General features: G+C 42.9%; 1 protein-coding gene across 3 annotated transcripts in view; it reads right to left on the reverse strand.

Moving 5' to 3' along the window:
• Positions 1 to 1,055: 1,055 nt before the first annotated feature.
• CEMIP (cell migration inducing protein, hyaluronan binding) overlaps positions 1,056 to 21,183 on the reverse strand; it is a 116,600-nt gene continuing 96,472 nt past the window's right edge. For all 3 annotated transcript variants that reach the window (XM_014944621.1, XM_014944622.1, XM_014944620.1), the window contains exons 18-29: positions 18,760 to 18,891; positions 16,722 to 16,757; positions 16,475 to 16,630; positions 14,781 to 14,961; positions 12,843 to 13,058; positions 11,716 to 11,927; positions 11,059 to 11,244; positions 10,176 to 10,380; positions 9,276 to 9,362; positions 8,800 to 8,957; positions 5,649 to 5,749; positions 1,056 to 4,736 (exon numbers count right to left, since the gene is read on the reverse strand). In XM_014944621.1, coding sequence (XP_014800107.1) covers positions 4,609 to 4,736; positions 5,649 to 5,749; positions 8,800 to 8,957; positions 9,276 to 9,362; positions 10,176 to 10,380; positions 11,059 to 11,244; positions 11,716 to 11,927; positions 12,843 to 13,058; positions 14,781 to 14,961; positions 16,475 to 16,630; positions 16,722 to 16,757; positions 18,760 to 18,891 — 1,798 coding nt within the window. In that variant the 3' untranslated portion in view covers positions 1,056 to 4,608. The remainder of the gene's footprint in view (positions 4,737 to 5,648; positions 5,750 to 8,799; positions 8,958 to 9,275; positions 9,363 to 10,175; positions 10,381 to 11,058; positions 11,245 to 11,715; positions 11,928 to 12,842; positions 13,059 to 14,780; positions 14,962 to 16,474; positions 16,631 to 16,721; positions 16,758 to 18,759; positions 18,892 to 21,183) is intronic.

The raw sequence follows: 21,183 nt of genomic DNA on the forward strand, positions 1-21,183 counted from the left end.
ATTGTGTTGGTGTTACACTGCGTCGTGTATGGTATTGTGCTATACTATAGTATATGATAATATAGAAATATTCTATATTTGTATACTTATAATTCTTTTTAACAAGCTTAAAAAACTAAGCGTATTTTCATACAGAAGATAGTATGTTTAATGTGTAGTGTATTTTAGATATTCAAGGATAGCATGTATCCGGTCTGTATTTAAAAATGTATATAAATATTTATATTTTATATAAATATTTACAAATATTATAATATTAAAATATAAATATATAATAAATATTTATATTTTTATATAAATATCTATACATATAATATAGAAAATATTTATAGATTATATATAAATATATAAAAATATATAAAATATATAAAAATAAAAATTACATGGTGTATTTCATATTTTCAAGGATAGCATGCATCCGTTCTGTACTTAAATATATATATTTATAAATTATATATATAAATATATATTAAAAATATATATTATATGTATAAAAATAAAAATTGCATGCTGATTTTAGAGCTAATGTAATGAGTTGTGTATGGTTAGGTATAGTGTGTTGTTAAGTTAGTTCTGATGGCTGTATAGAATAGATATCTACACACACACGTTCATTCACACCCACCCCCTTATACAGAGAAATACATACATATATGCACCACACACGCAAATACACACACCCCCCAGACACACCCACCCCTTACGAACACACAAACATAAATATGCACATCCCCCACACACACCCATAGCCACACACCCCTTCACAGATACAAACACACACATATATGCACACATGAGCACACCCGCACCCCAGCAACACCCGTGTGGTGGCAACCTCTGCCTGTTGGCCATAGGGGGGGAATGAGGTGGGGAGAGATCCTCTTCACACCTCCCTTTGATGCCATCATAAAATCAATAATGGGGAGGATCTGAGACACTGGTTGCACCCGTCTGAACAAACCAGGTTGGGTAAACCAGCAGCTATTCCAGCCGCTCATTGCTCCAGAGATAGACTGAAGAGACAAGAGACACAAATAAAATAAGAAATTTGCACTGAATATTTATTTCGATAAACATTGTGTACTCCAAACAACTACGTGTTATTTCAGTTGTAAGCCACAATCTGTTGGAACCAACGTCCCAAGAGCTCTTGTCATCATAAACCAGACAGTCAATGCACTACCACGGTCTGCGGACATAGAGAGCTTTCAAGTGCAAAGCAGATTATCAGAAAAGACATATTGCCGACCTCCGTAACGACTTGGACAATGCTAATCTCCAGTAAAAATGCTCCATATGTCTGCAATTTAGTTGTCTTAGTGCCATTGTAATAAATTAATAGAAAATATATCTTTTTTTCATTGGAAAGTCTATAAGAAAATGTACAAACATCTAACTCCGAAAAAGGACCAGCTATTTCGGCGACAGGTAACACAAGCATTTGAACAGAGGCAAAAAACCCAAACATCCAAACAAACAAACAGACAGACAAACAAAATGCAATCAAAAAAAACCAAGAACCCCACTCTACCAATGGCAACTGCGTAGGCAAACACGGAAACATTTGCGGTAATAAACCTTACAAAGAGGGTAACTGCAGCCTGTGTGGGGGCTGTTGAAAGCAGCCAGGTAATCCAAGGGTCAAAATGTGTGCGTGCAACTCCTACAACAGTCAAAGATTAAAAAAAAAGGAATCATATGGCACAAAACTATTGCCAATTGGGGATGATGGTCCCAGGCTTCCTTCTGTCTCCGGAGCAACACGCTGGCTCCCTCCCGGGAAGGTGGATGGGAGCCCCTGGCATTTCAGAGGAGCTGCTGCCCCATCACACCCCTGCCCTGATCTGGTGGTCCCCCAGGGGAGGCTGCAGGGACCCCCAACACCCTGCTCACAGCACGAGACCCACCCCAGCTCCAAAACAGGCCCCATGTGACAAGCTTTGCACGAGAGAACAAGCTACTTACAGGTTTTCTTCTCTTAATAAGATTTTTTCAGGAAAAAGAAAATAATAAAATAAACGAAACAACAAAACCCAACAAACAGAAGAAGGTTTTCCTAGAGCCAAGTCTTGTGATTTCACCCTGAGAATTCCCAAAATTATAAAATCAGAAGCCACACTTCAGGACAAAGGCAGCTCTCTCACGGAAGCTGAACAAACCTGTCTAGGGGACAGACCCACTCGGCACCATCCTCCCAGGCTCACCGAGGGCAGGAGAAGGGAAATGGCTGGTGGCCCAGAGCAGCAGCGTGCCACAGAGGGCAACCCCAGCCCAATCCCAAACCAGCCACATTCTGAGCCCAGCTCTCCAGCCCACCGTTTGTGAAGTGCTCATGAAAGAAATACTCCTGCTTTGGTCCATCTCTCGGAAGCGAGTTCCACTGACTCTGGTGCAAGGGTATCAACAGAACTGCCTCAGGACACAAAGAGGTTCAGATAACCCAGACTCAAAGGGACCTTTTCTTAAGTCTATTTGCTCGACTTCAGGCACCTGGCTCTGTTTTGGCTATCAGAGAACGTCAGATAAACAATGTTTGGTTGATCGTGGTTGAACCACAAGTGAGATTGACTGTTTTCAAGCAGTTCTTTGTGAAATCCCCAAACATTATAAGACATTGGGGAAAAAAAAATCCCACTTTACCTGCCTTTTACAAGCGTTGCCCATTCATTTTGGGAACGGCACAAATGCCTAAAGAGAATTCATTAACAGACTCTTGTTGAAAAGGGAGGGAAAGCTTGGCTCTTCTTTCTTTTTTTTCCTTTAAATACAATACACATGACATTCAGCACGTTCAAAATGACAATGTAGTAAGACTGAAAAGAACATTTCCAGTTTCAAAACCCAGGAGAGGCTTAAGGGGAATGTAACCTGCAGAACTACCTTAATTTTGCTCATGGTTGCTTTGATTTTCAGAGCAATTGATTTAAACCTGGTTTATAGAGCGCAACATCTGCCCAGCCTTTGGAATGGCACACAAAATTGTCACTCTTTCATTCTAGATGCAAGACAGCATTTTGGATACTGTGGGAAAAAAAAGACAACTTAATTACATGAGCTCTAATTAAAACAGAGCAAAATGAAGTAGCCATCAGCAACTAGAAGGATTTCTGTAGCAATGTGGGCAGGCAGAGACAAAGTGGGGAAACAAACCCAGACGTTGCTGGCAAAACTGACATTCTAAGTGTTTTGAAAAGCTCTTCTTCCTGTCTGTTATCCCCTCTTAGATTTCTTAGAATAGCCACAGACTCTGGGGACACCTTCATGGTATTTCTGAGCAACAGAAAGAAGTATCGTTGAATGCTGGAAGTGCTTACAATGTTTTACAAGATAACGTTTAATTTCCCAACTTCAAGAGATGTCCCTACAGGAGGCCTGATTCTGCCTTTATTCCCCAGACACCGGTTTGAAGAAGGAGGAAAGGAGGTACAAGACATCCAGCTAGGGTATGGGGATTCCCACTCTAATTCTTCAGCTACTTGGTAAGACCTCTGTCCCCTTCTCATGTAATTCTTCCAGGAGGACCAAGATGCCCATGCCCTTAAGACAGGATCAGAAAGCAACACTCAGCAGAGCAGTCAGATCCAGCTCCCTTTGACCACCCCGGAAAGGCAAGGGCTGCTCACCCCATTTGAGGCTGGATAAGGTGAGTCCCAGTATTCCCAGTTAAAAACTGGAAGCCTTGAACAGGAGATGCTTTATTTGACTGTCTACCATGGACCCTCCAGACTGATCCTGAGCATTATTCTACAGAGGGACACATGTGGGAAATGCTGAAAAAGATATATGTGCTAATTGACATTGCTTTCCTTCTCGCCTACAGCTGCTTGTGGAAGGAAAACTTCCTATTTGAGCAACCACTATTAAAAAACCTTGATCCATAGCAGAAACGCAGTTTTCTGAGCAAGCAGAAAGATGTGGTTTATCAGTCTCTGCTGGCATCTTTTATCTTCTCCTTCTCTCATCTGCTGCCCAACTATGTGCCGTGGGTTAACACGTACAACACAGATCCCAAAGAGCTTGATCAAACATCATAAGAGCTTTAGGATAAATTCTTGTTGTCCAGTTATGTTTCCCAGAATCTAGGGATTCACTCAAACATACTCTTTCTATCTTAGATTTTCAATCAGCCTTTGAATTGGCATTCCATGTTTATGTGAGCAGCTAGTTACACCATGGGGGGAAAAAAAAAGTGTTTGGACAACTTAGAGGGCAGGTAAAAACAGTAATCCTCGATGGCCTTCAGACCCAGAACTCCCCCTTCCAGAGGCAGCACATAAGTTAGTCTGTCACAGGGGCGCTGGTAAGACCAGCACCTTGTAGAACAGGTCAACCCTTGCCTAGTGACACGAGGGTCAACACGGCATCAGTGAGCAGGTCAGCTGGCCAGGAGCTGGTCATCACAGAACACAACGCTGATCACAGAGGAAGGCTTTTCTGTCACACGTGGCCACTCTAGCTACTTACAGTAAGATTTCTTTTTTTTGAACGACGACAACAACAACAAAATGCTACACCTCTGGAGCAGGCTGGGGAGGTGCCTGCGGCGAGCAGTCAGTAGTCCATCCCATGGGGGCAGCGCTGGCAGCCAGAAGGCAGAGCAGTGTGTCCTCATAATTTCATTTTCTTCACCACAGGAATGGGCAGTGCTTGATAGATTTTAGCTGAGTCCTCATTAGTGACCAGCTTCACCCAGACAGGGCGGAAGCTGCCTTTGAAGCCGACAAAGGCCATTTTTTCTGCAAATCAGAGCAAATATATTAGGAGTGTGTCAGGGCTGCACCAGAAAAACACCCAATGGCTGGATGGATGCAGGTGAACAAGAACACACATATGCACACAAACTTTGCAATTATCCATTTTTCAGGTATTAAAGAAATACTTTCTTAATGAAGCTTAATTAAAATTTTATTTACGTGTTGTATTCTTCCATTAATTAACGTGTGATAACACAGCAGAGGAGAGAGAAGGAAAAACCCTTCCTAGGAGGCAGCTTGAGCTATCTGTTAAAGTTATCATTATTTGCATGGTGGTTATACTCAAATCCTTTTCCTGCTTAGGGAAGGTGGGGGGATGATGAGGGACAGGCCAACAGAAAAGACCCACATTAGCAAGTTTAACACGCTCAGAAAAGAGGAAAGTGTGTCAAAAGCTCACAGAGCTGATCAGAGCAAGTTGCACAATGGAGAAATATTCTAGTGTAATAGATGATGCTTTGAAATTTATATGCTTTGCACCATCAAGTTGGAATTTTGTTTCAAGAGAAAACCAGATAAAAATAAGTTCAGACAAGTAAAAAAATCCCATTTGGAGACATTTAGTGGGGAAAAAATTCCAGTATTCCTACTGTTAAAATGTCTTTTTGTTTAAAATGAATCTGGAAAACCAACCCCCCCTGAATTCTTTACTTCTAAGAACAACTGCCAGAGCACTTTTTCCATCTACAGTATTGAACTGAGCACTGTTACCCAAAGCTGCAGTGGATACAACCTCACTGACTAAATTAACAACCGGTCCCAGGATGTCTGAGCACATGCTGATAGAAACAAGCAAGGCAAAGTGTAGAAGAAGGAAAAAAGGTCCCTTCACTGCAGCCCCGGGAGGAAAATAGATCAAAGGGGCCTTGAATTGCATTTTTAAAAAGTGGTTACCTTTTAACCTAAAACCCTCTTCTGCTCCAAGTCTCTCCAGTACTTTAGTCCATGGTCCTCTTGAAATGAATCTTCCTTTAGATGTCACCAGCACTATGGAGCTGAAGGAAATAAAGCCATTTATAAACAGATGAAGAGGGAGAACAGGTTCTTCACTTGTCTGTCTTGAGCCCTGGTAACTTCTGCCCGTGTGACTCGAAGACACCCATGAACTACAGTGTTTTCTGCTTTAATGGCTTTTGTCAATGCTTTCCAACAGCTTAGTCATATATTCACTTTTCCAGTCATGTAAAACCCACTAGGAAACTGACAAGTTACTTTTTTTTTTTAACACTATTTTCTAGAATGATTTAAATGTTTCCAACCAGCAGTTCCATCCTGCTTTGCTCAGAATGAAATATGCTCTCCCTGGGATGCTCTGAGCAAGCCTCAAATAATTTATTGTTCTTACATCATTAGCAGGACAAAGCCTGAAGAAATTTACTTCCTTGAGATCTTTGCTGGCTTGATGCTTTTCCTTTTCATTGTGCACTGAAATAGTGCATTGTACACTTTAAAAAGTGTATTACTGTTGCTGTTATTATTGTTATTAATAATAATATTATTATTACCACCTTACTTGTATGTACTGTATTTAATCTCAAAATTCTCAGAATCTTCTACAAGTGGCAATTGATAAACAAAAGAGGTGAGGCAAATGCATTAAGCTTACGCAAATCTGTAAATGTTTGTGTAAAAGTCAGTAACTGCCTCGGCTTAACTCTAAAAGACTAGAATAAAAACCTAAATTAAACATGAGGGGATAATCTTATAGTAAGAATTGTCGATAGAGAAGCACGTTAACCTCCTTACTTCCCCACAGATGCACAAACACCTCCAATGGTTATCTCAAAGCCTATGGAAGACGAGCTCTGCTTCAGTGAGTTCAGGGGAATTCTTACTATTAAGCTCAGTAAGGTTGGGATATCACCCTTGTTCAGCTCCTAATTAAAGCTGCATCACAGAGTAATTGAGCGAACTCTTAGATGAAATTATTTCGTTCCACCTTGCAGGGTTTTCATGAATGGAACTTCCCTGATTGGAAGGGCATTTGCCATCCTGCAGAATGTGAGCCTTGCTGGGCTGGCTTCCCTGCAGCACGGTAGATACAAGTCGCCAAAATTAATTAGGCAACAGCTCCTGCAGAGCTCCAGCCCTGAGCTACTGAGTGTAGCGCTCACATCTTAACACCTCAGCTGGAACTGGAACTGTTCAGGGGAAAATAGCAAGGGGTGGTGGCAGAGGAACAAGAGAAACAAAAGAGTTAAAGAGTCATCAGGACTTTTCCTAGAATAAACCTGAGGTGTTAAAACCCTGCAGTGCTTAGGAGAGTGGATTGAGCTGGCAGGCTGGGTTTGAGTACTCTGCAAATGCTGAATCACCTCTTTTTTCTTCCTTCAGTTCACTAAAATCATTACTTTCTATTAGGCCTTACCTGCTATGGAAGTTTAAAATAATTTCACCAGATGTTTTGTTTTCTTATCCCTGGGAAACTCATCAGAAAAGTGGATTTATTAAAAGAAAAAGGGATCTGGCCTGCAGAGTTGCTTAAATGAACAAAGAGGCTTGCCCTTGCTAGGAACACCTCTTCTTGTATCCCCAAATCCACAAACCTAAACGTTGTCCTAGCAGTCTCCTCATGAGAGGCTGGGGGAGGCTGGTGGGGCCTCTTCCCCTCCCTTAGCACCATCTCTCTGTACAGTCCGTGCTCTGCATCGCTGCAGGAGAGGGGACAAGAAGCTGCTGGCTCTGCAGTCCCACCACCTGCATGGTGTCCACATCTGACTCTGAACAACACTTTCATCCAGTAAATGGATGAAAAATGTCTCATGGCTGTAACTGAAGCTCTTGCCTGATCAGATTTGAAAGGGATGGGCTGGGAAAACTTTTGGTGAATGAAAGACAATAATCTGGGGGTTTGATCCTTGCCAAGGCACATCTGAGTGAGACCTGACAAGGTGCTGACCATGTTGGGTCAATTTCCAGTCTTAATGCTAATCCTAATCTGGTCCCAATACTAATCCGAAGAAGACAATGAGGCTCAGAAAGACTTAAATACACCTAGAAGTCTAATTACGATTCAATCCTCTAAGGTAAGAAAGAATCCAGGAGCTGGATTTAGCCAAGACTGAAATTGGATTTTTTTGCAAAGGAGGACGGGGGTGTGTCTGAAAAGCTCTCTTATTTTATTTTATGAAAGAAAAGTGAGCAACTACCATGCTTCTCTGCAGTAACTACTTGATGTATATTTTGGAACCTTCAGGATTATTTAAGACAGTAGAAACACATCTGTGTGAACTTGCATGGCACCTGCTGAAACTTCCCCCAAGTCTCTAGAGCAAATGCCAGAACAATATCCTGTCGATCTGCCCACAGTTATTTTGAATGATTCATCAACAAAGCAATCATATTTGCATGCAATGTTACATACCAGATTTCAAAACAAAGCAGACTTAATAGCAATGAAATAAATTCATTTCCCAATAGCACTCCACAAACTAATATGAGAACAACCCCTTTGGTTAAAGAGTTTCTGATGTTGTTCCCAATCCTGCTCCAGCAGATGAACCTGCTGCCCTCCAGGATGCTTGAACACGTGTTGGCTACTTACCACCCACTTGCAAAACTCTGCTTTTCTGGCTGCCCATACTTAAAAAATAAAAGCAACCAGCCCTTAAGCCTGGGCAGGGAACATGTGCAGAGAGGAATGTATTTTATTAGTGGAATTTTCTGCTATTTGAGAGAGCATGCAGGCAGTAGAAAAATGTAAACTGGGCACATCTGTACTGATAAATGCTGAGAGTTTATTTGTGAATTTAAGTCTGCAGTTTGTCTGTAACCTACGACGTAAATATAGATCTGCAGTTTATTAACCAAATGTGGCTCTGCAGTTTATCTGAGGCTCCATCAGTTCCTAAATCACAGTCTGCATCCTCTGCTGCCTGCATGTCCCGCTCACGTTGGGAGTCTATGGGAGTTGGGGGGCGCTACAAAAGCACACCGTTAGCTGGGTCTGTCAGGCCCATGTTGGATGACAAAATCCAGGAAAAAGATGAGTGTTGTACAGCATTCTTATACATGGCACTTTAGTAACACCAGATTATTTACTCACTGATCTTTGATGTTGTGGACATAATTTTCTATCTGTGCTGGGATTCCTTGTAGAATTGCATTTTTGAATGTTACTCGATCAACAACTTTTCCATGATGTCCATCAATCACAACCAGCTGGATGCCCTCATCGGTGAGGAAAAACCTGACACCATCAACCTGCATGGGGGAAAAACATTCTTGATCTATCACAATAACACAATCGCAAGCAACCACCTGTAAGAAGACTGATAGCATTAAATCACAGGACTACTTTTTCTGCCAAAGAGCAGAATTCCAGATCTCTGAGGTCAAGGTGTCCTGCATTTTTACTAATATGGGAAAGTTACCGCTTTTTTTTTTTTTTTTAGCAAAATGCAAAGCAAAAGTGACCCGAATCTAGCTATCTACGGTAACTTCAGAAGCAAGTTTTCCACAAAAATGAAGCTAGCGTCTCAGAACTTTGTTGCATAAAGTTGACTGAGAGGATCTGCTCACCTCAATGTATGCAAAGTCATCCTTCAGGTGGAAGTACTGTTTCTTATAAGTTTCTATTTTCACTTCTAGTAAGTGGTCCTTAGTCTTCTGTTTAAATAAAAAAAAAAGGAGAGGAAAGAATTTTTCTAGTGAGGATGTCCATTACCGGAATGCTGCATTTCCAAAAAGCATTTTAAACCTTGAAATTCAATCAACAAGAAAGCTACGTAATAAGCACTGACTTGCCAAGTTACATTGCTAATGAGACTGGGGCACAATGGTAACCTCTCTGCTCATCCTGTCAGCATTTAAATTGTTTCCCCAAATGGCAGAGCAAAGTGGCTCTCACTTTGCAGAGTTGACACACAATTCTCTGAGGCCTTGCTGTGCATTCCTGTTTCAAGGGTGATGAGTGAAAAAACCCAAATAACAGATAAATATCCTCTTTTCTCCCCCAGAACCACACTGAATTGGATATAGGAGACAGTGTTGTATGAAACCCTTTATATGAATGAGACACTCAGCTATGCAGTCCCTTCTCTGACACTGCTGTTCTTATAGCCTGCGGGGCCTGGAGGCCAGGGAAGAAACCTTCTGTCTCTCCAGAATCAAACTCCCTGGGCCAACCTGTCTTCCAGCTCATCACTTTTCACCCTGTGATTTTAAACACAGAACTTCACAGCCAAGCCCCAAAAGACTAAGTATCCAACTTCAAATTAAGTCTTGGGAGCCTCTGGCCTTTGAGGACTTGTGCTCTCTACATGTGCAAGAATCTGTTTCATAACGTTTCACATACCTGAACCGTTCCAGAAAATCAGGCACAGGATATACTGAACCTGGTACAAAGTCTTTCTATATCTATGGGCAGAACTACAGGTTTACACTGGCAATAATTCTGTGATAAGAAATCGACTACTTTACCAGTTGCGCACTGGAGAGCTTCTTGGGCATTGGCACCTCTACGATTGGAGTCTCAATGTACTTGGGATAGGCCATGGCTTCACAGTCGCTGACGCCAGCCGTCTTGGGGATCACAGCTTTGATCCTTATTCGTTCACAGCCTTTCACAGAGCAGAAAGCAAATTTCTCCTTCTCATTTTGAGCTTTGAGTTTCAGAAAGAGCAGCCTGCAGGGAGGGGAGAAGAGCAAACAGCATCCTTGAGAGTCCTGTGCAAAAAAATGACTAACTCCCAGTTTTGGTGGACTCCTTCCTAATGCTTTGCAATATTGTGTATTGCAAACCCTCAGTGCCAGTATCTGCATTTTACAGTGCTCAACATACCACATGCAAATAAAAGGGGACACACATCTCAGAAATGGTTCGGGGAGGTCAAGGAACTTAGAGAGAAATTAGATGACACCTGAACTCCCTTTGAGCTCTATTTTATAATGACACATTTCTGTCTCTCTTTCTTTCCCATTATTTTAATTCTTTAAAATAAGATAACAGGTTTTATAGGCTTAGTTCCTGTCATCCCTGTCATGGTGTTTACAAGTGCTTGCTGTTCAAAACAAAAAGGGCTGGGTGTGTCTCCAGTTCAGTTTCATAGTTTGCCCTTTGCTTTTGTCTTTTTTTCTAATTTGTATTCACTTGGCAAAGCATTTCCCGGAGTAACGGGCAGAGCAGCAGGGGCTATGAATGACTGGCAGCTGCGGGAGCCCCAGGAAAATGAAACACTGGTCACAATCCCAGAATCACTTTCTGGTTTTGTTGTGATCCCCACTAATGGCATTAGCCAAACGGCTCACGATTCCAGCAGCTTTCTGAAAGCAGTGTCCAAATCAGCAAGACCTGCTTCCTTACCCAGTGTCCTCATCCCAGTAGTAGTATCCTTTGCTAGGATATCTGTGCTCCAGTTTCTCCATCTGAGAGGTTCTATAGAAGGTTCCAGTTTTGTACGTTTTCTTCAAGAGACGATTGTGGATGTCTGAGAGAATGGAAAATGTTGTCCCTTTAGGATAGCAAAATCCTACTTGGATCCAGTCGTTCCTAAAAATAGCAAAGACCCATATTATAACAAGTCAACACATGACTATTATTTTCCTGGGCATGCTAGAAGCCAAAGTAAATAATTCACTCTGAAATGGAACTTAATTTTTTCCTGGCCAGTTAAAATTTTAATGGTGTGGGATGAATAAATGCAATGTAAATTAGACATAACAACCATGGGTTAGTTAAGCAATGTGGGTCAGATCTGCTCCTGACTTCTACACCTGTGACTTCCATGCACCAGGAATGAATTAGCTCTAGGCTTCTAAAAATGAATCACATTATCTTGCAGGGCTTCCCAGGAGAGGAAGCAGGAATCTGAAAGGTCAAATGGAAAGATGGTGAACTCAATGGACTTCCTGGAACAAACATGTTCATTCTGGAAGTGCTCATAAGATGATGACCTCATCCATTAAAAATGTGCGGGGCTGTTATTGAGCTGGAATGTTGGAATTTGGTCGGATCACTCACTTGTTGAAGTTGATGAGCCATATGGCCAGCTCTTCAGGGGCTGTCTTGTCCCAATGGATGGTGTAGCCTTTCCTCAGAGTTATGACTGGCTGATATTGCTGGTAATGAGTGCTCTTGCTTAAAGCCCCTTCCAAGTAGAGTGGGTGATTGTAGTAGTCATTTTTTATTATTTTCATTTTCAGGTTGGCCGGCTTGTAGGCTTGGATGTATATCTAGATTAAAAAAAAACATCACCAAGGGTTTAATGAACGACAGTAAAACATTAAAGGCACAACTACTCAATAGACATGAACTGGTGCCAAGCCTGTGACTCCAGCAGTGACCTGTTCGCCGTACACTTATGTTCAATTTCTTAGGCTTCCTTTTCAACAAAGTAAACTGTTTTCAGGAAAAAAGAAGGATCATTTCCTCATTGGCTGAGTTCAAGACTATGTGTCAGTCAAGGCTTCAAAGAGGCCCGCATGAGGGTATTTCACAGTGTTAGTGGCAACCCTCAGCAGTGGGACAGTATCTACCTCAGACATCTGACTCCTCCTGAACAAGGACCTTTCTGTCTGGATTTCAGAAGCAGGAAAACCAGCCCAGTGGTTACAAATTGGCTTTAGTAGCACTACATGGAGAAAAACAACAGTTGCAACACCTAAAACAAAAACAGGCACTACTCATCAGAGGAAATTGAGGGCACTCTGAAGGTGGCAGCACTCGGAGCCTGTGTGGTAGGAAGAATGGTTTGGTGGTTACACAACAGGATGAAAGATCATGAGAGCTGAAGTCTAATTTTGACTCCTCAGCACATTTCCCATAACACTGTGGGCAACACTTCCTTCCATAAATCAAGGAAAAATACCTAGCCAACAGCCCATAGATTTATGAATATTAATCTGTTAATGCTCATGGAACTCTTAGGGGGCTTCAGGCAGAAGTTGTTAGAGCTGTTAACAGTCAAGGCCAAAGTCTCTGAAAATGTACCACAGTATCCTCATGTTCAAAACCACCTGCGCAGACATGCAGATAAATAAACCCTGAGAACTCTGAAGAAAGTCCATTTCTAAAGGTCAAGCTTTACAGTGCCAAGAAATTTAAAATAAAATAAAGCGATAATGATACCGCAAGGTTAGCAGCTTTACCTGTGCAAAGTGTCCACTGCAGATGGAACCTCTCCAGTCAGGCACGTCAATGCAGTCAGGGTGCTTGATTAACCAGTTATCTTCTTTTATCAGGTATGAGCCTGGATATTCTGACACAGAACCGTCTACGTCATGAAAAACTGATGTCTTATCACCGTCCATATCCAGATCATTGAACCAGGGTCCAGGTTCTCCAAAGAAGACTCTTGAGGTAATCTAAACAAAACAGTGAAATGCATTTACATCTCCAGAAAGGAATTAATCACTTACAATACAGAGTGTCTACAGTCACTAGAGTGGCTCAAAGGACCCATTTTCTGATTTTATTTGGCATTGGAAAGTAGCTTGGACAAGAAATAGTGTTGGGTTTGTGGGTCAATTTGTGCATGAAGAAATCTGTGTATGCACCAACAGCACCATTCTTTAAATGGCCACAGATATTGGCTGCTCAGCCTGAGACATGGTAGGCTTGATATTCAATGGCTCTGAGGCTCCATGACTCCAGATGATCCTGGGGTTGTAGGTCCTCTGAAGCAGCAGTTATGTGGCAACAAAACTATGAGCTTCTGAAACTGACCATCCAAAGATGAAAGCACCAAAATAATTTTCAGCTGAGCTGATCTTGTTAGCTGGGAGGAACATCACTGCCACTTGGTACAGCCATACCAGGATTGTCTCTGCCTGCACCCTCCCTCTTCGTTAAGCCCAAAGTCAGTGTAGAGCTGGGTCATACACTGAAAAAGTGTGTTTGATTTGTCAGACAGAGCAGACACAGATTTCCCCGCTGACTGTGAGGGAAAGGCTAAAACAACCAGAATTTCAGCCTCAGCTGTGAGAAGGTTTGTTTTAAAATTCTGGAGGAAGGTTCAGGAGACGGGGCAATTTCACTAGAGCCACTTCACTTGTTGTCTGCTGATATATTTTTAAGGTTCCAAAGCCACATAAAGTCCCACTGATGCTGGGAACAATCAGGGACCTCCCCTGGGAAATGACTGCTCAGGCAACTTCAGACTGATATTTTTATCCAGAATAAATAAATGTCATGTCACCAGCCTGCCTGCTGCAACGTGAGAGAATGACCGACCAACACTTTTAGGGGAATTTTGCCTTTCTCATCCCATTTGGCACAAGGATTGCTAGTCAGCGCTTTTCCTGACATGCAAGCAAGTCTGCTAATTTTTTGAAAGTTAAGCAACCCAACCCATTTCAGTCCCAACCACTTTATTTATTTATTTGTTTGTGATGTTTGGCAGTTGGATTTAACAGCTGCTAGAGGTGAACCTCAGCAAACCAGTTAGCACATATGTGTGCAAGCAAATACAAAAATAACTCAAAAGCACAGACCCCAGGACAGGTTCTGACCAGCACCAAAAGTTCATACTGTAATTCAAAGCTTGGCAGACCCTTTTTGGCTGAGCTCTGCTCTCATTTATGTCTGTAGAACTGGAGTCCATGGAATTACCCTGGTGTGCAGAGCTGCAGAATTACTCTGTGTTGGCTCAGTTTCACTGGCTGTTTCCCAAAATCAGTATTTTCTGCTTCTAGGTGAGCTAGACCTTCCACAACAGACTTCCCTCTGTTGTTTCTTTAATATTATACTGCTGTTGAAAATAAGGGGGCAGATACTTCTCCCTATTTCAGTCGTTTCTGAGACACACAGAAGTGGAAATGATTTCCACTTGAATGTCACTATTTTTTTTTAAACTGGTGCTTGCTTCTGGTTTGCCGCAAACCTGCCAGAGAATTGGATTTTCTTGTTATTTCTCTCATCCAATTTTCCCTTTCTTAGCTGCCGCCCTCCTTGTTAAACTTCTGGCAAAGATAGTGGGCAACCTCCTGAAGATCTCCTGTTTTATTCTAAAGGCTGCTACACCCTTTTTACCCACAGCCCCATTCCCCAGCCAACTGGAAAAGGCCTTTCTGGGAGGAATAACTCACAGGGACGTCTTCAAAATGGATGTCGGTGACGTTGTTGTTGGGGCAGCTCTGCCAGGCGTTGTTGAGCCGGAAGGCCAGGGCACTCGTGTGCCGCCCGTCCAGGGCAGCGAATTTGCGGAAGGTGCAGTTCTGGACATTGATTGGTCCGTCGTAGAACTGAATTCCTCGAATGGGAAAATCCCTAAAACACATTTGGAGGAGACAGAGAGACTTGGTCACGACGCATTAGCGTGAGGATGAGAATGTATTCTAGACATGTATAGTCCCGCAGCACTTGTTTCTCAGCTGCTTCCATTTTTCGTGGCCTTTAAGGTGACTCCTGAGCTCATGTTTTGGAAGAGAAGGGATTTCCCTCCTTTTTAGGTCTGTGAAGTCCTCTTATCCTTACAAGTTCAGCTCAAGTTCTCTCATGTCTGAACAGATCATCTTTATTTGGTCTGTGCTTCTCAAGGGAAAGAACTTACAGCAATGCCAAAGCATTGAGCTAAAACTGAATAAATCCATGTTTGCCATCAGAAATGAGTTCTGCAGCAGCGAAACCTGAAACTCATCAGAGCCGTGCAGACTCCTTGGGCCGAGTAACAGCAGGGCTAAAAGAAGTCCCACTACATCTTTCAAAGGAGCTTGGAAACAAACAGTGCAACCCAACTGCAATAAAAAATAGATTTGACAACAAGGAAAGGTCTTAGAATCTAAAGGGCTGAAAAGAAGTGAAGGCTGAAGAACAGCCTTTCCTGGTATCATCTGCAAGGTAAAGAAGACACAATTTTTCACATTGATTAAGTGAATGAGATACTTAAACTCTTTAAGAGGCCAACATAAGGTAGTTCAAATTTCACTTATGATAAATAAATTTGATCCCTCCTTCCTCATATGAATGGTTGCCCTTGGACCAGGTTTCCCTGCTTCTGTGCATTTTTTCTGTCCCTCTGAACTTCTGCACCCAACACCCAAGATGAGATATGCCCACATGTATATACAAAAGGATATTAGACAGTCATAGCAGATTGGGTTTTCAGTATTACTATAGTTAATAATAAGCCTCCTGTATTGCTAATGACAAGCAAAGTTGAGGTACATAATATGGCAGGAAAAAATCAGCTGAGCTGTTTGTTCACTGTAGAGCTACTGTTAGGATAACTATGTTTTTAGGAATAACAACAAAATATTATTGCACTTGCAAACCAATCTGTAGGACTAAGGTCTAGGAAGAGGCCACACACGAAGTTCACTGGCCGTTTCAAAACTATTTAACAAAGGCATCAAATTCCTGTAGCACAGCAGCAATAGTCACAGCAGCTCTGAGGACATCTATGACCACATCTGGGCCAGCCCAAGCCCAGGAAAGGGCTTCTATGAACTTTCCTGGCAGCTGACGTGGACAGAGACTGCCACATTGCTCCACCACATACAGAGAAGTGCCCAGGTAGCACACAGTCCCTGTGCTGTCTTTTCAGCTCTGTTTGCAAAGGGGAGGGGAAGGCAAGAGGAGCTTGATGCTGTCTTGGCAGCCTGCAAGTATGTACCTGCCAGCAGCAGCTGCACAGTGAGAACTTTGGGATCGGGAGACATGAAACCAAATCCTTTCTGTGTAATGGTTATTAAACTGAACAGTGTTGAAGAAACCACACTGGGCTGGAGTTTGCACCGGGAGTGGGAACAGAGAGTGCTTTGATGTGCTGAGCTGAACTTACGGGCCGATGGGCAGGGTCCTTCCTCGGTGATCCAGGCCTCCAGGTCCCCAAATCTCGTTGTCCATCGTCTCAGTGCCCAGGTTTCCACTCTCGCCAACAAACAGGCTGTTCTTGATTTCTTGCTTTGAGCCGTCATCATGAGGGAAAGTCCCGCCGCTGGGAAGGAAAGGCTGGAGGTGAAGGGGCTGCTCACAGCCACCCCCACCAGCTGTGCCCCAGGCTGCAGCACAGCCTGCCCCGCACTTACCTCGCCAAGGTCAGGCCAATGCCGTTGTCAGCAAACCTGCAAAGAGAAGGGAGATGCTTCAGAAGAGGTTTGGGGTTTCTTTTTCATGTCAAACTAAAGTAACCAAACCAATGAGGTGGAGGGCATCAGGGCTTAATTACTGAACGGTGCCCATGGGGAGGCTCAGCCTTGTTCAGGTTTGATCCCTGTCTAGTTTTGGAAGATTTTTTGGCACATCTTGAAGTATATGCAGGTCATATGAAACAGCAGACATGCACCTGATTGCTCCGAGCTGAGGTTAAGCTGGTGTGATCATTGGGCATAGTTTACTTGTCTGATAAAGCTTTTTTCCCTGTGTCTAATGACCATGTTCTTTTCACTGTTAGAAAGATCACGCTTATCTCTCACTCTAATTGGCTTTTATTATTTAATAGCGCTTTGCCTTAACGTGCACCTCTGTGCTCCTCCATGTTCATGTATCACATACTGCTTCCATGAAATAACTTTACAAGAGGAACTGTTATTAAAACAGAGAAGCCTGGCTTCTCTTTCATCAACAGGAAGACAGAGATCAGATCTTTCTTATTAAAAAGAAAAAAAGAAAAAGAAGATTGAAATGTCTTTCCATTTTGCTGAAATTCCAAAGCTTTTAGATGAGATAAATAATCACAACTGTCGGCCCATGACTACTGCTTATAGGAAGACTACAATTAATATGATAGCATGAGAAAGTCTTGATGGTATCTCCACGTAGGTGTCACTCTTAACACGTCTGTCACTGATCTCAGCAAAAACAGGAGGGGAGAGCCCGCAGCAGAACAAAAAACCCAACTTTGTCCTGTTTCTGTCTGTAGGTGGCGGCCCTTTACACGCTATCGCCTCCCCTTGCCTCTCTCCAGCCCCAGGAACGCACTCTGCAGTTTACATACTACATGCCACATTAACATTTGGTTTGTTAATGCAATACATAAGTCTTTCCGTAGCAATAGAAAAGGAAATTACTGTGGCTATAAAGACCATTACAGTTTGATGACTGCTTCCTCGAATTCACATGCGCTGATAGGCTGGCTGGGAAACAGATGAAGTACTGGGTCTTCCAGCAGCCTCCCTACGCTGCGTGTGCTCCATAAGCAATGTCAATGTCTCAATGACATGAATGTGATCTGTGAAGACAATTCTTGTGGGCCATGAAGTGCACTGGGTACTTCTGGTTCATAAGTTCATAAGAAGCATAAATGGTATTACTTAATATTACATTTCTGACCGTTCTGCGACAGTCTCACTCTCACCAACCTGACCCATGGCTAGAGCCACTTATACCACCAGGTGCTTTAAGAGGTTTGGGTCACTCGAAGGTAAGGCAGCTCTGGCCAGGAGTTGGACACCAGATAACACTGTGACGGCTATTCCTGCAGGAGTTATCACAATGTGCCTTGTAAAGTAGCTTTTTCCTTTTTCTCCTCTTTCTTCATTGAGGTTGGTATCAAGAGCCTGGCTCAGCAAAAGAAACTGTAGAAGTTCATCTGGTTTCAAGTGCAAAACAAATATCTGTTCTGACCAGTGCAGGAAACAGCCTTCAAAGAGCACAACACACACTTGTCCAGTCTCTCTCCCTTGCTGGTATGATGCATAGTTTTATGTCTGCTTCGTTGGTCTCGCTTATTCAGCATAACAGTGAACCACATAAAACTGATCTGTGACCAGGCTTAGTCAGGGAAAGTGGTGGATTTTGCTGCTTTCTTTTCAAAGCGCCTCATTTTTCATGTAAAAAAAAATTTAGTTTTTATTTTTAATTATTTGCATCTGCCTCTGTCTCTGTGTATGTGACCATTTTTGAATGCCCGTTAGCATCACACAGAGAAACAATGGGAGGGATCTTCTGTTCAGACAAAGCAGGTTTTGTTTGTGTAAAATAATGCCTGTGCTTACTTAACGTTTCATCTTTATTCCAATCTTGGCCATACGGAAGGTGCAAAGCAATATAAATAGTCTGAACCACAGCTATGCTCGCCATAAACACCAGGCTGAACTCTGAGAGTTGAAATAAGGCAAAACTCACTGGCAGTTGTCCAGCCACACATCTCCACCCCGCAGCCAGGCCCCGTGATCCTGATTCTTGTAGGCAATAAAGCGTTCAATTATTGCAGGTTCCCTGGGCTTCAAAGGATCGGCGTCTTTGTGTGGGCTGTATCTGCAACCAGAAGGAGAGAAGAAAGGTTGGCGAGGGAAGGTAGCCTTGCTCAGTGCACGGCCCTGCTAAACATCTGGTTTCTGCTAACTCAGGAACGGCGTTGGGACAACAGTCCATCCAAGTAGCGTGTCTCGTCAAGCAGCAACGGCCAGACCCAACTGCCAAGGGAAGGACAGTCCAGGCGAGGCAGTTGTAAAGACCCGCTCCAAGTTTCCTTTCACCTTTCCATTATAGTGTTGCTGATACACTGCTGAAAGCATGGAAAGTTTATTATTGCTCCCAAAAGTCCGAGATATTTTTTAGTCCCTTACTGTTATCCGTTAGCATATTCCTGTTATTTAGATAAATATTCTTTTTGTTTTCCCTTTTGAGCATTCTTATCTCCTAACCTTGGCTATACTGTGGCAATGAGTACCACTGCCAATTTTTCCTTGCTGTGGAAAGGAACGAAAACATCTTGGAGAGGGGCTGAGAGTATGTCCTTTACTATTCCCACTCTGAATTACCCAGGACACACGTACAAGATTTATTAACTCTGAAGTTCTCAAGTATGATGAAATGCTGACCCGACGCAGGGAAAAAGCAGACACAAGTGGGAGCTGCAGCAATGTGTTCCCTCAGCTGCTGCCTGTCAGCCACCGCTATTGCCACAGGACCCCAGCAAGGCTCTGGCTCACCAGGGTGATGCTGAGCTCAGCTGTCATTTACCCGGTCCTGAGGCACAGCTCTTCCTTTCGCTACTGAAGGAGCATCTTCCATCATACTACGCAGCTTAGAAAAGCTGACAGATGAGTATCCAACTCAGTGCCAGCAACGGATGGTCCAGAGATTAAAATTCATGCCTCAACAATGGGTAGCGAGGCCAAGCTGTCAAATCGCTAACAGATATTCAATAGCGCTTTGCTTTGCTTAATAAGCCATCATATCAATCTAAAACTGAGCATCAGGCTGATAGGGTTCCAGTAAATGAATATTGCTTTGGCAGCTTCATCGCTGTGCATTTGCTTTCAGAGAGAGATTTAGTATCAGCCCTTGTGAATTCCCCAGACATTGTTAAATACAGATATTTTGAGATAGATTCCAGTTTCATTCACATCCATGTGTAACTAAAGAAACACTACAGAGTACAGAATTTGGCAGAGATATTTAATGCTGTAACAGGATGCGGAATAATCTCTCCAACTCTGTAACTGCCCAGCCTACCTCAAAGTTTGCCCCAGCCAGCCCAGCTATAATCATTTATTCAGTCTTGACACACGAAAAGTGGAAACCGATATAAATAATCTGAGCCACAGCCTGTGCTGGTGGGTAATCCCCGAGCATAAACATGACTACATTATTAATTGCTTGGCTTCCAGGGGTCATTCCTGCCCTTGTATGGCAAGGGACAAATTGCCTTTTGTAATCACTTACTGTGCCTGTGGCAGCAGGTAGTTTCCCAAGACACATGTTCAGATATATGGTTTTCCATATGCTGCTATATGGCAGCATCAGGCTCCCAAGAGAATACAGAGGTACTTGCAGAGCAGGCTGGTTTTAATAAATTATTTTTTAGCAGTTACTTTTATCATTGAATAAATAATGTAAATAATATTCACTTTTTAACATCTTTTAGCCTCAGCTGCTAGATGGGCACTGGGGTGATGTGGATCTCGGATAACTGATAGCTGAGCTGCTGGCTGGGTTCTCCTGGGGAGGAGCTCATCTCACCCTTACAATGCTGGCCCAGTGTGTGAGTACAGCCATCTGGGTAACCCACACCCCAGAGATGGAAAGGAGAAAAGGAAAAAGTGCTCATTTTCCCCTGCTGAGCAGAGGTTTTCAGCAGGTTCCTCCTCCCTACATGGTTTCTTCTGTCATGGGGGAACACAGGTTGGGTGCAACTGGAGGCAATTGGTCTGTCAGGAAAGCAAACTATGAAATTTGGGAATATTTAAGTTCTTTTCTCTCCCTGGGGTTGGTAACTAAGTTAACAGCCAAAGTCAACCTCTAGTGAGATAAAAGGGTACACATGTGGTCTTCCCACTATTACACCTGGGTGCCCAAGAAGCCCTCTGCTTATATCAGCCTCCTCACTGGGGTCGGCTTTGGGGAAAGAGTGGGGACTCTCAGAAGCCACCAGTTCATGGTAGGTCTGTCGATATGACGAGCTGTCTGGAGAGGTTTCCAGCATTTCTAAATGACTCCATTATGCCACACAGAGGTGGTGCACTGCGGCAGAGATGAAGGGTCACTCTGTGTATTCAATTGTTAATTATTATTGCAGTGTCAGGTTTGGAACTAGTCAGAAAT

Source organism: Calidris pugnax, unplaced genomic scaffold (assembly GCF_001431845.1).
Source record: "Calidris pugnax isolate Ruff unplaced genomic scaffold, ASM143184v1 scaffold70, whole genome shotgun sequence".
Lineage (NCBI taxonomy): Eukaryota > Metazoa > Chordata > Aves > Charadriiformes > Scolopacidae > Calidris > Calidris pugnax.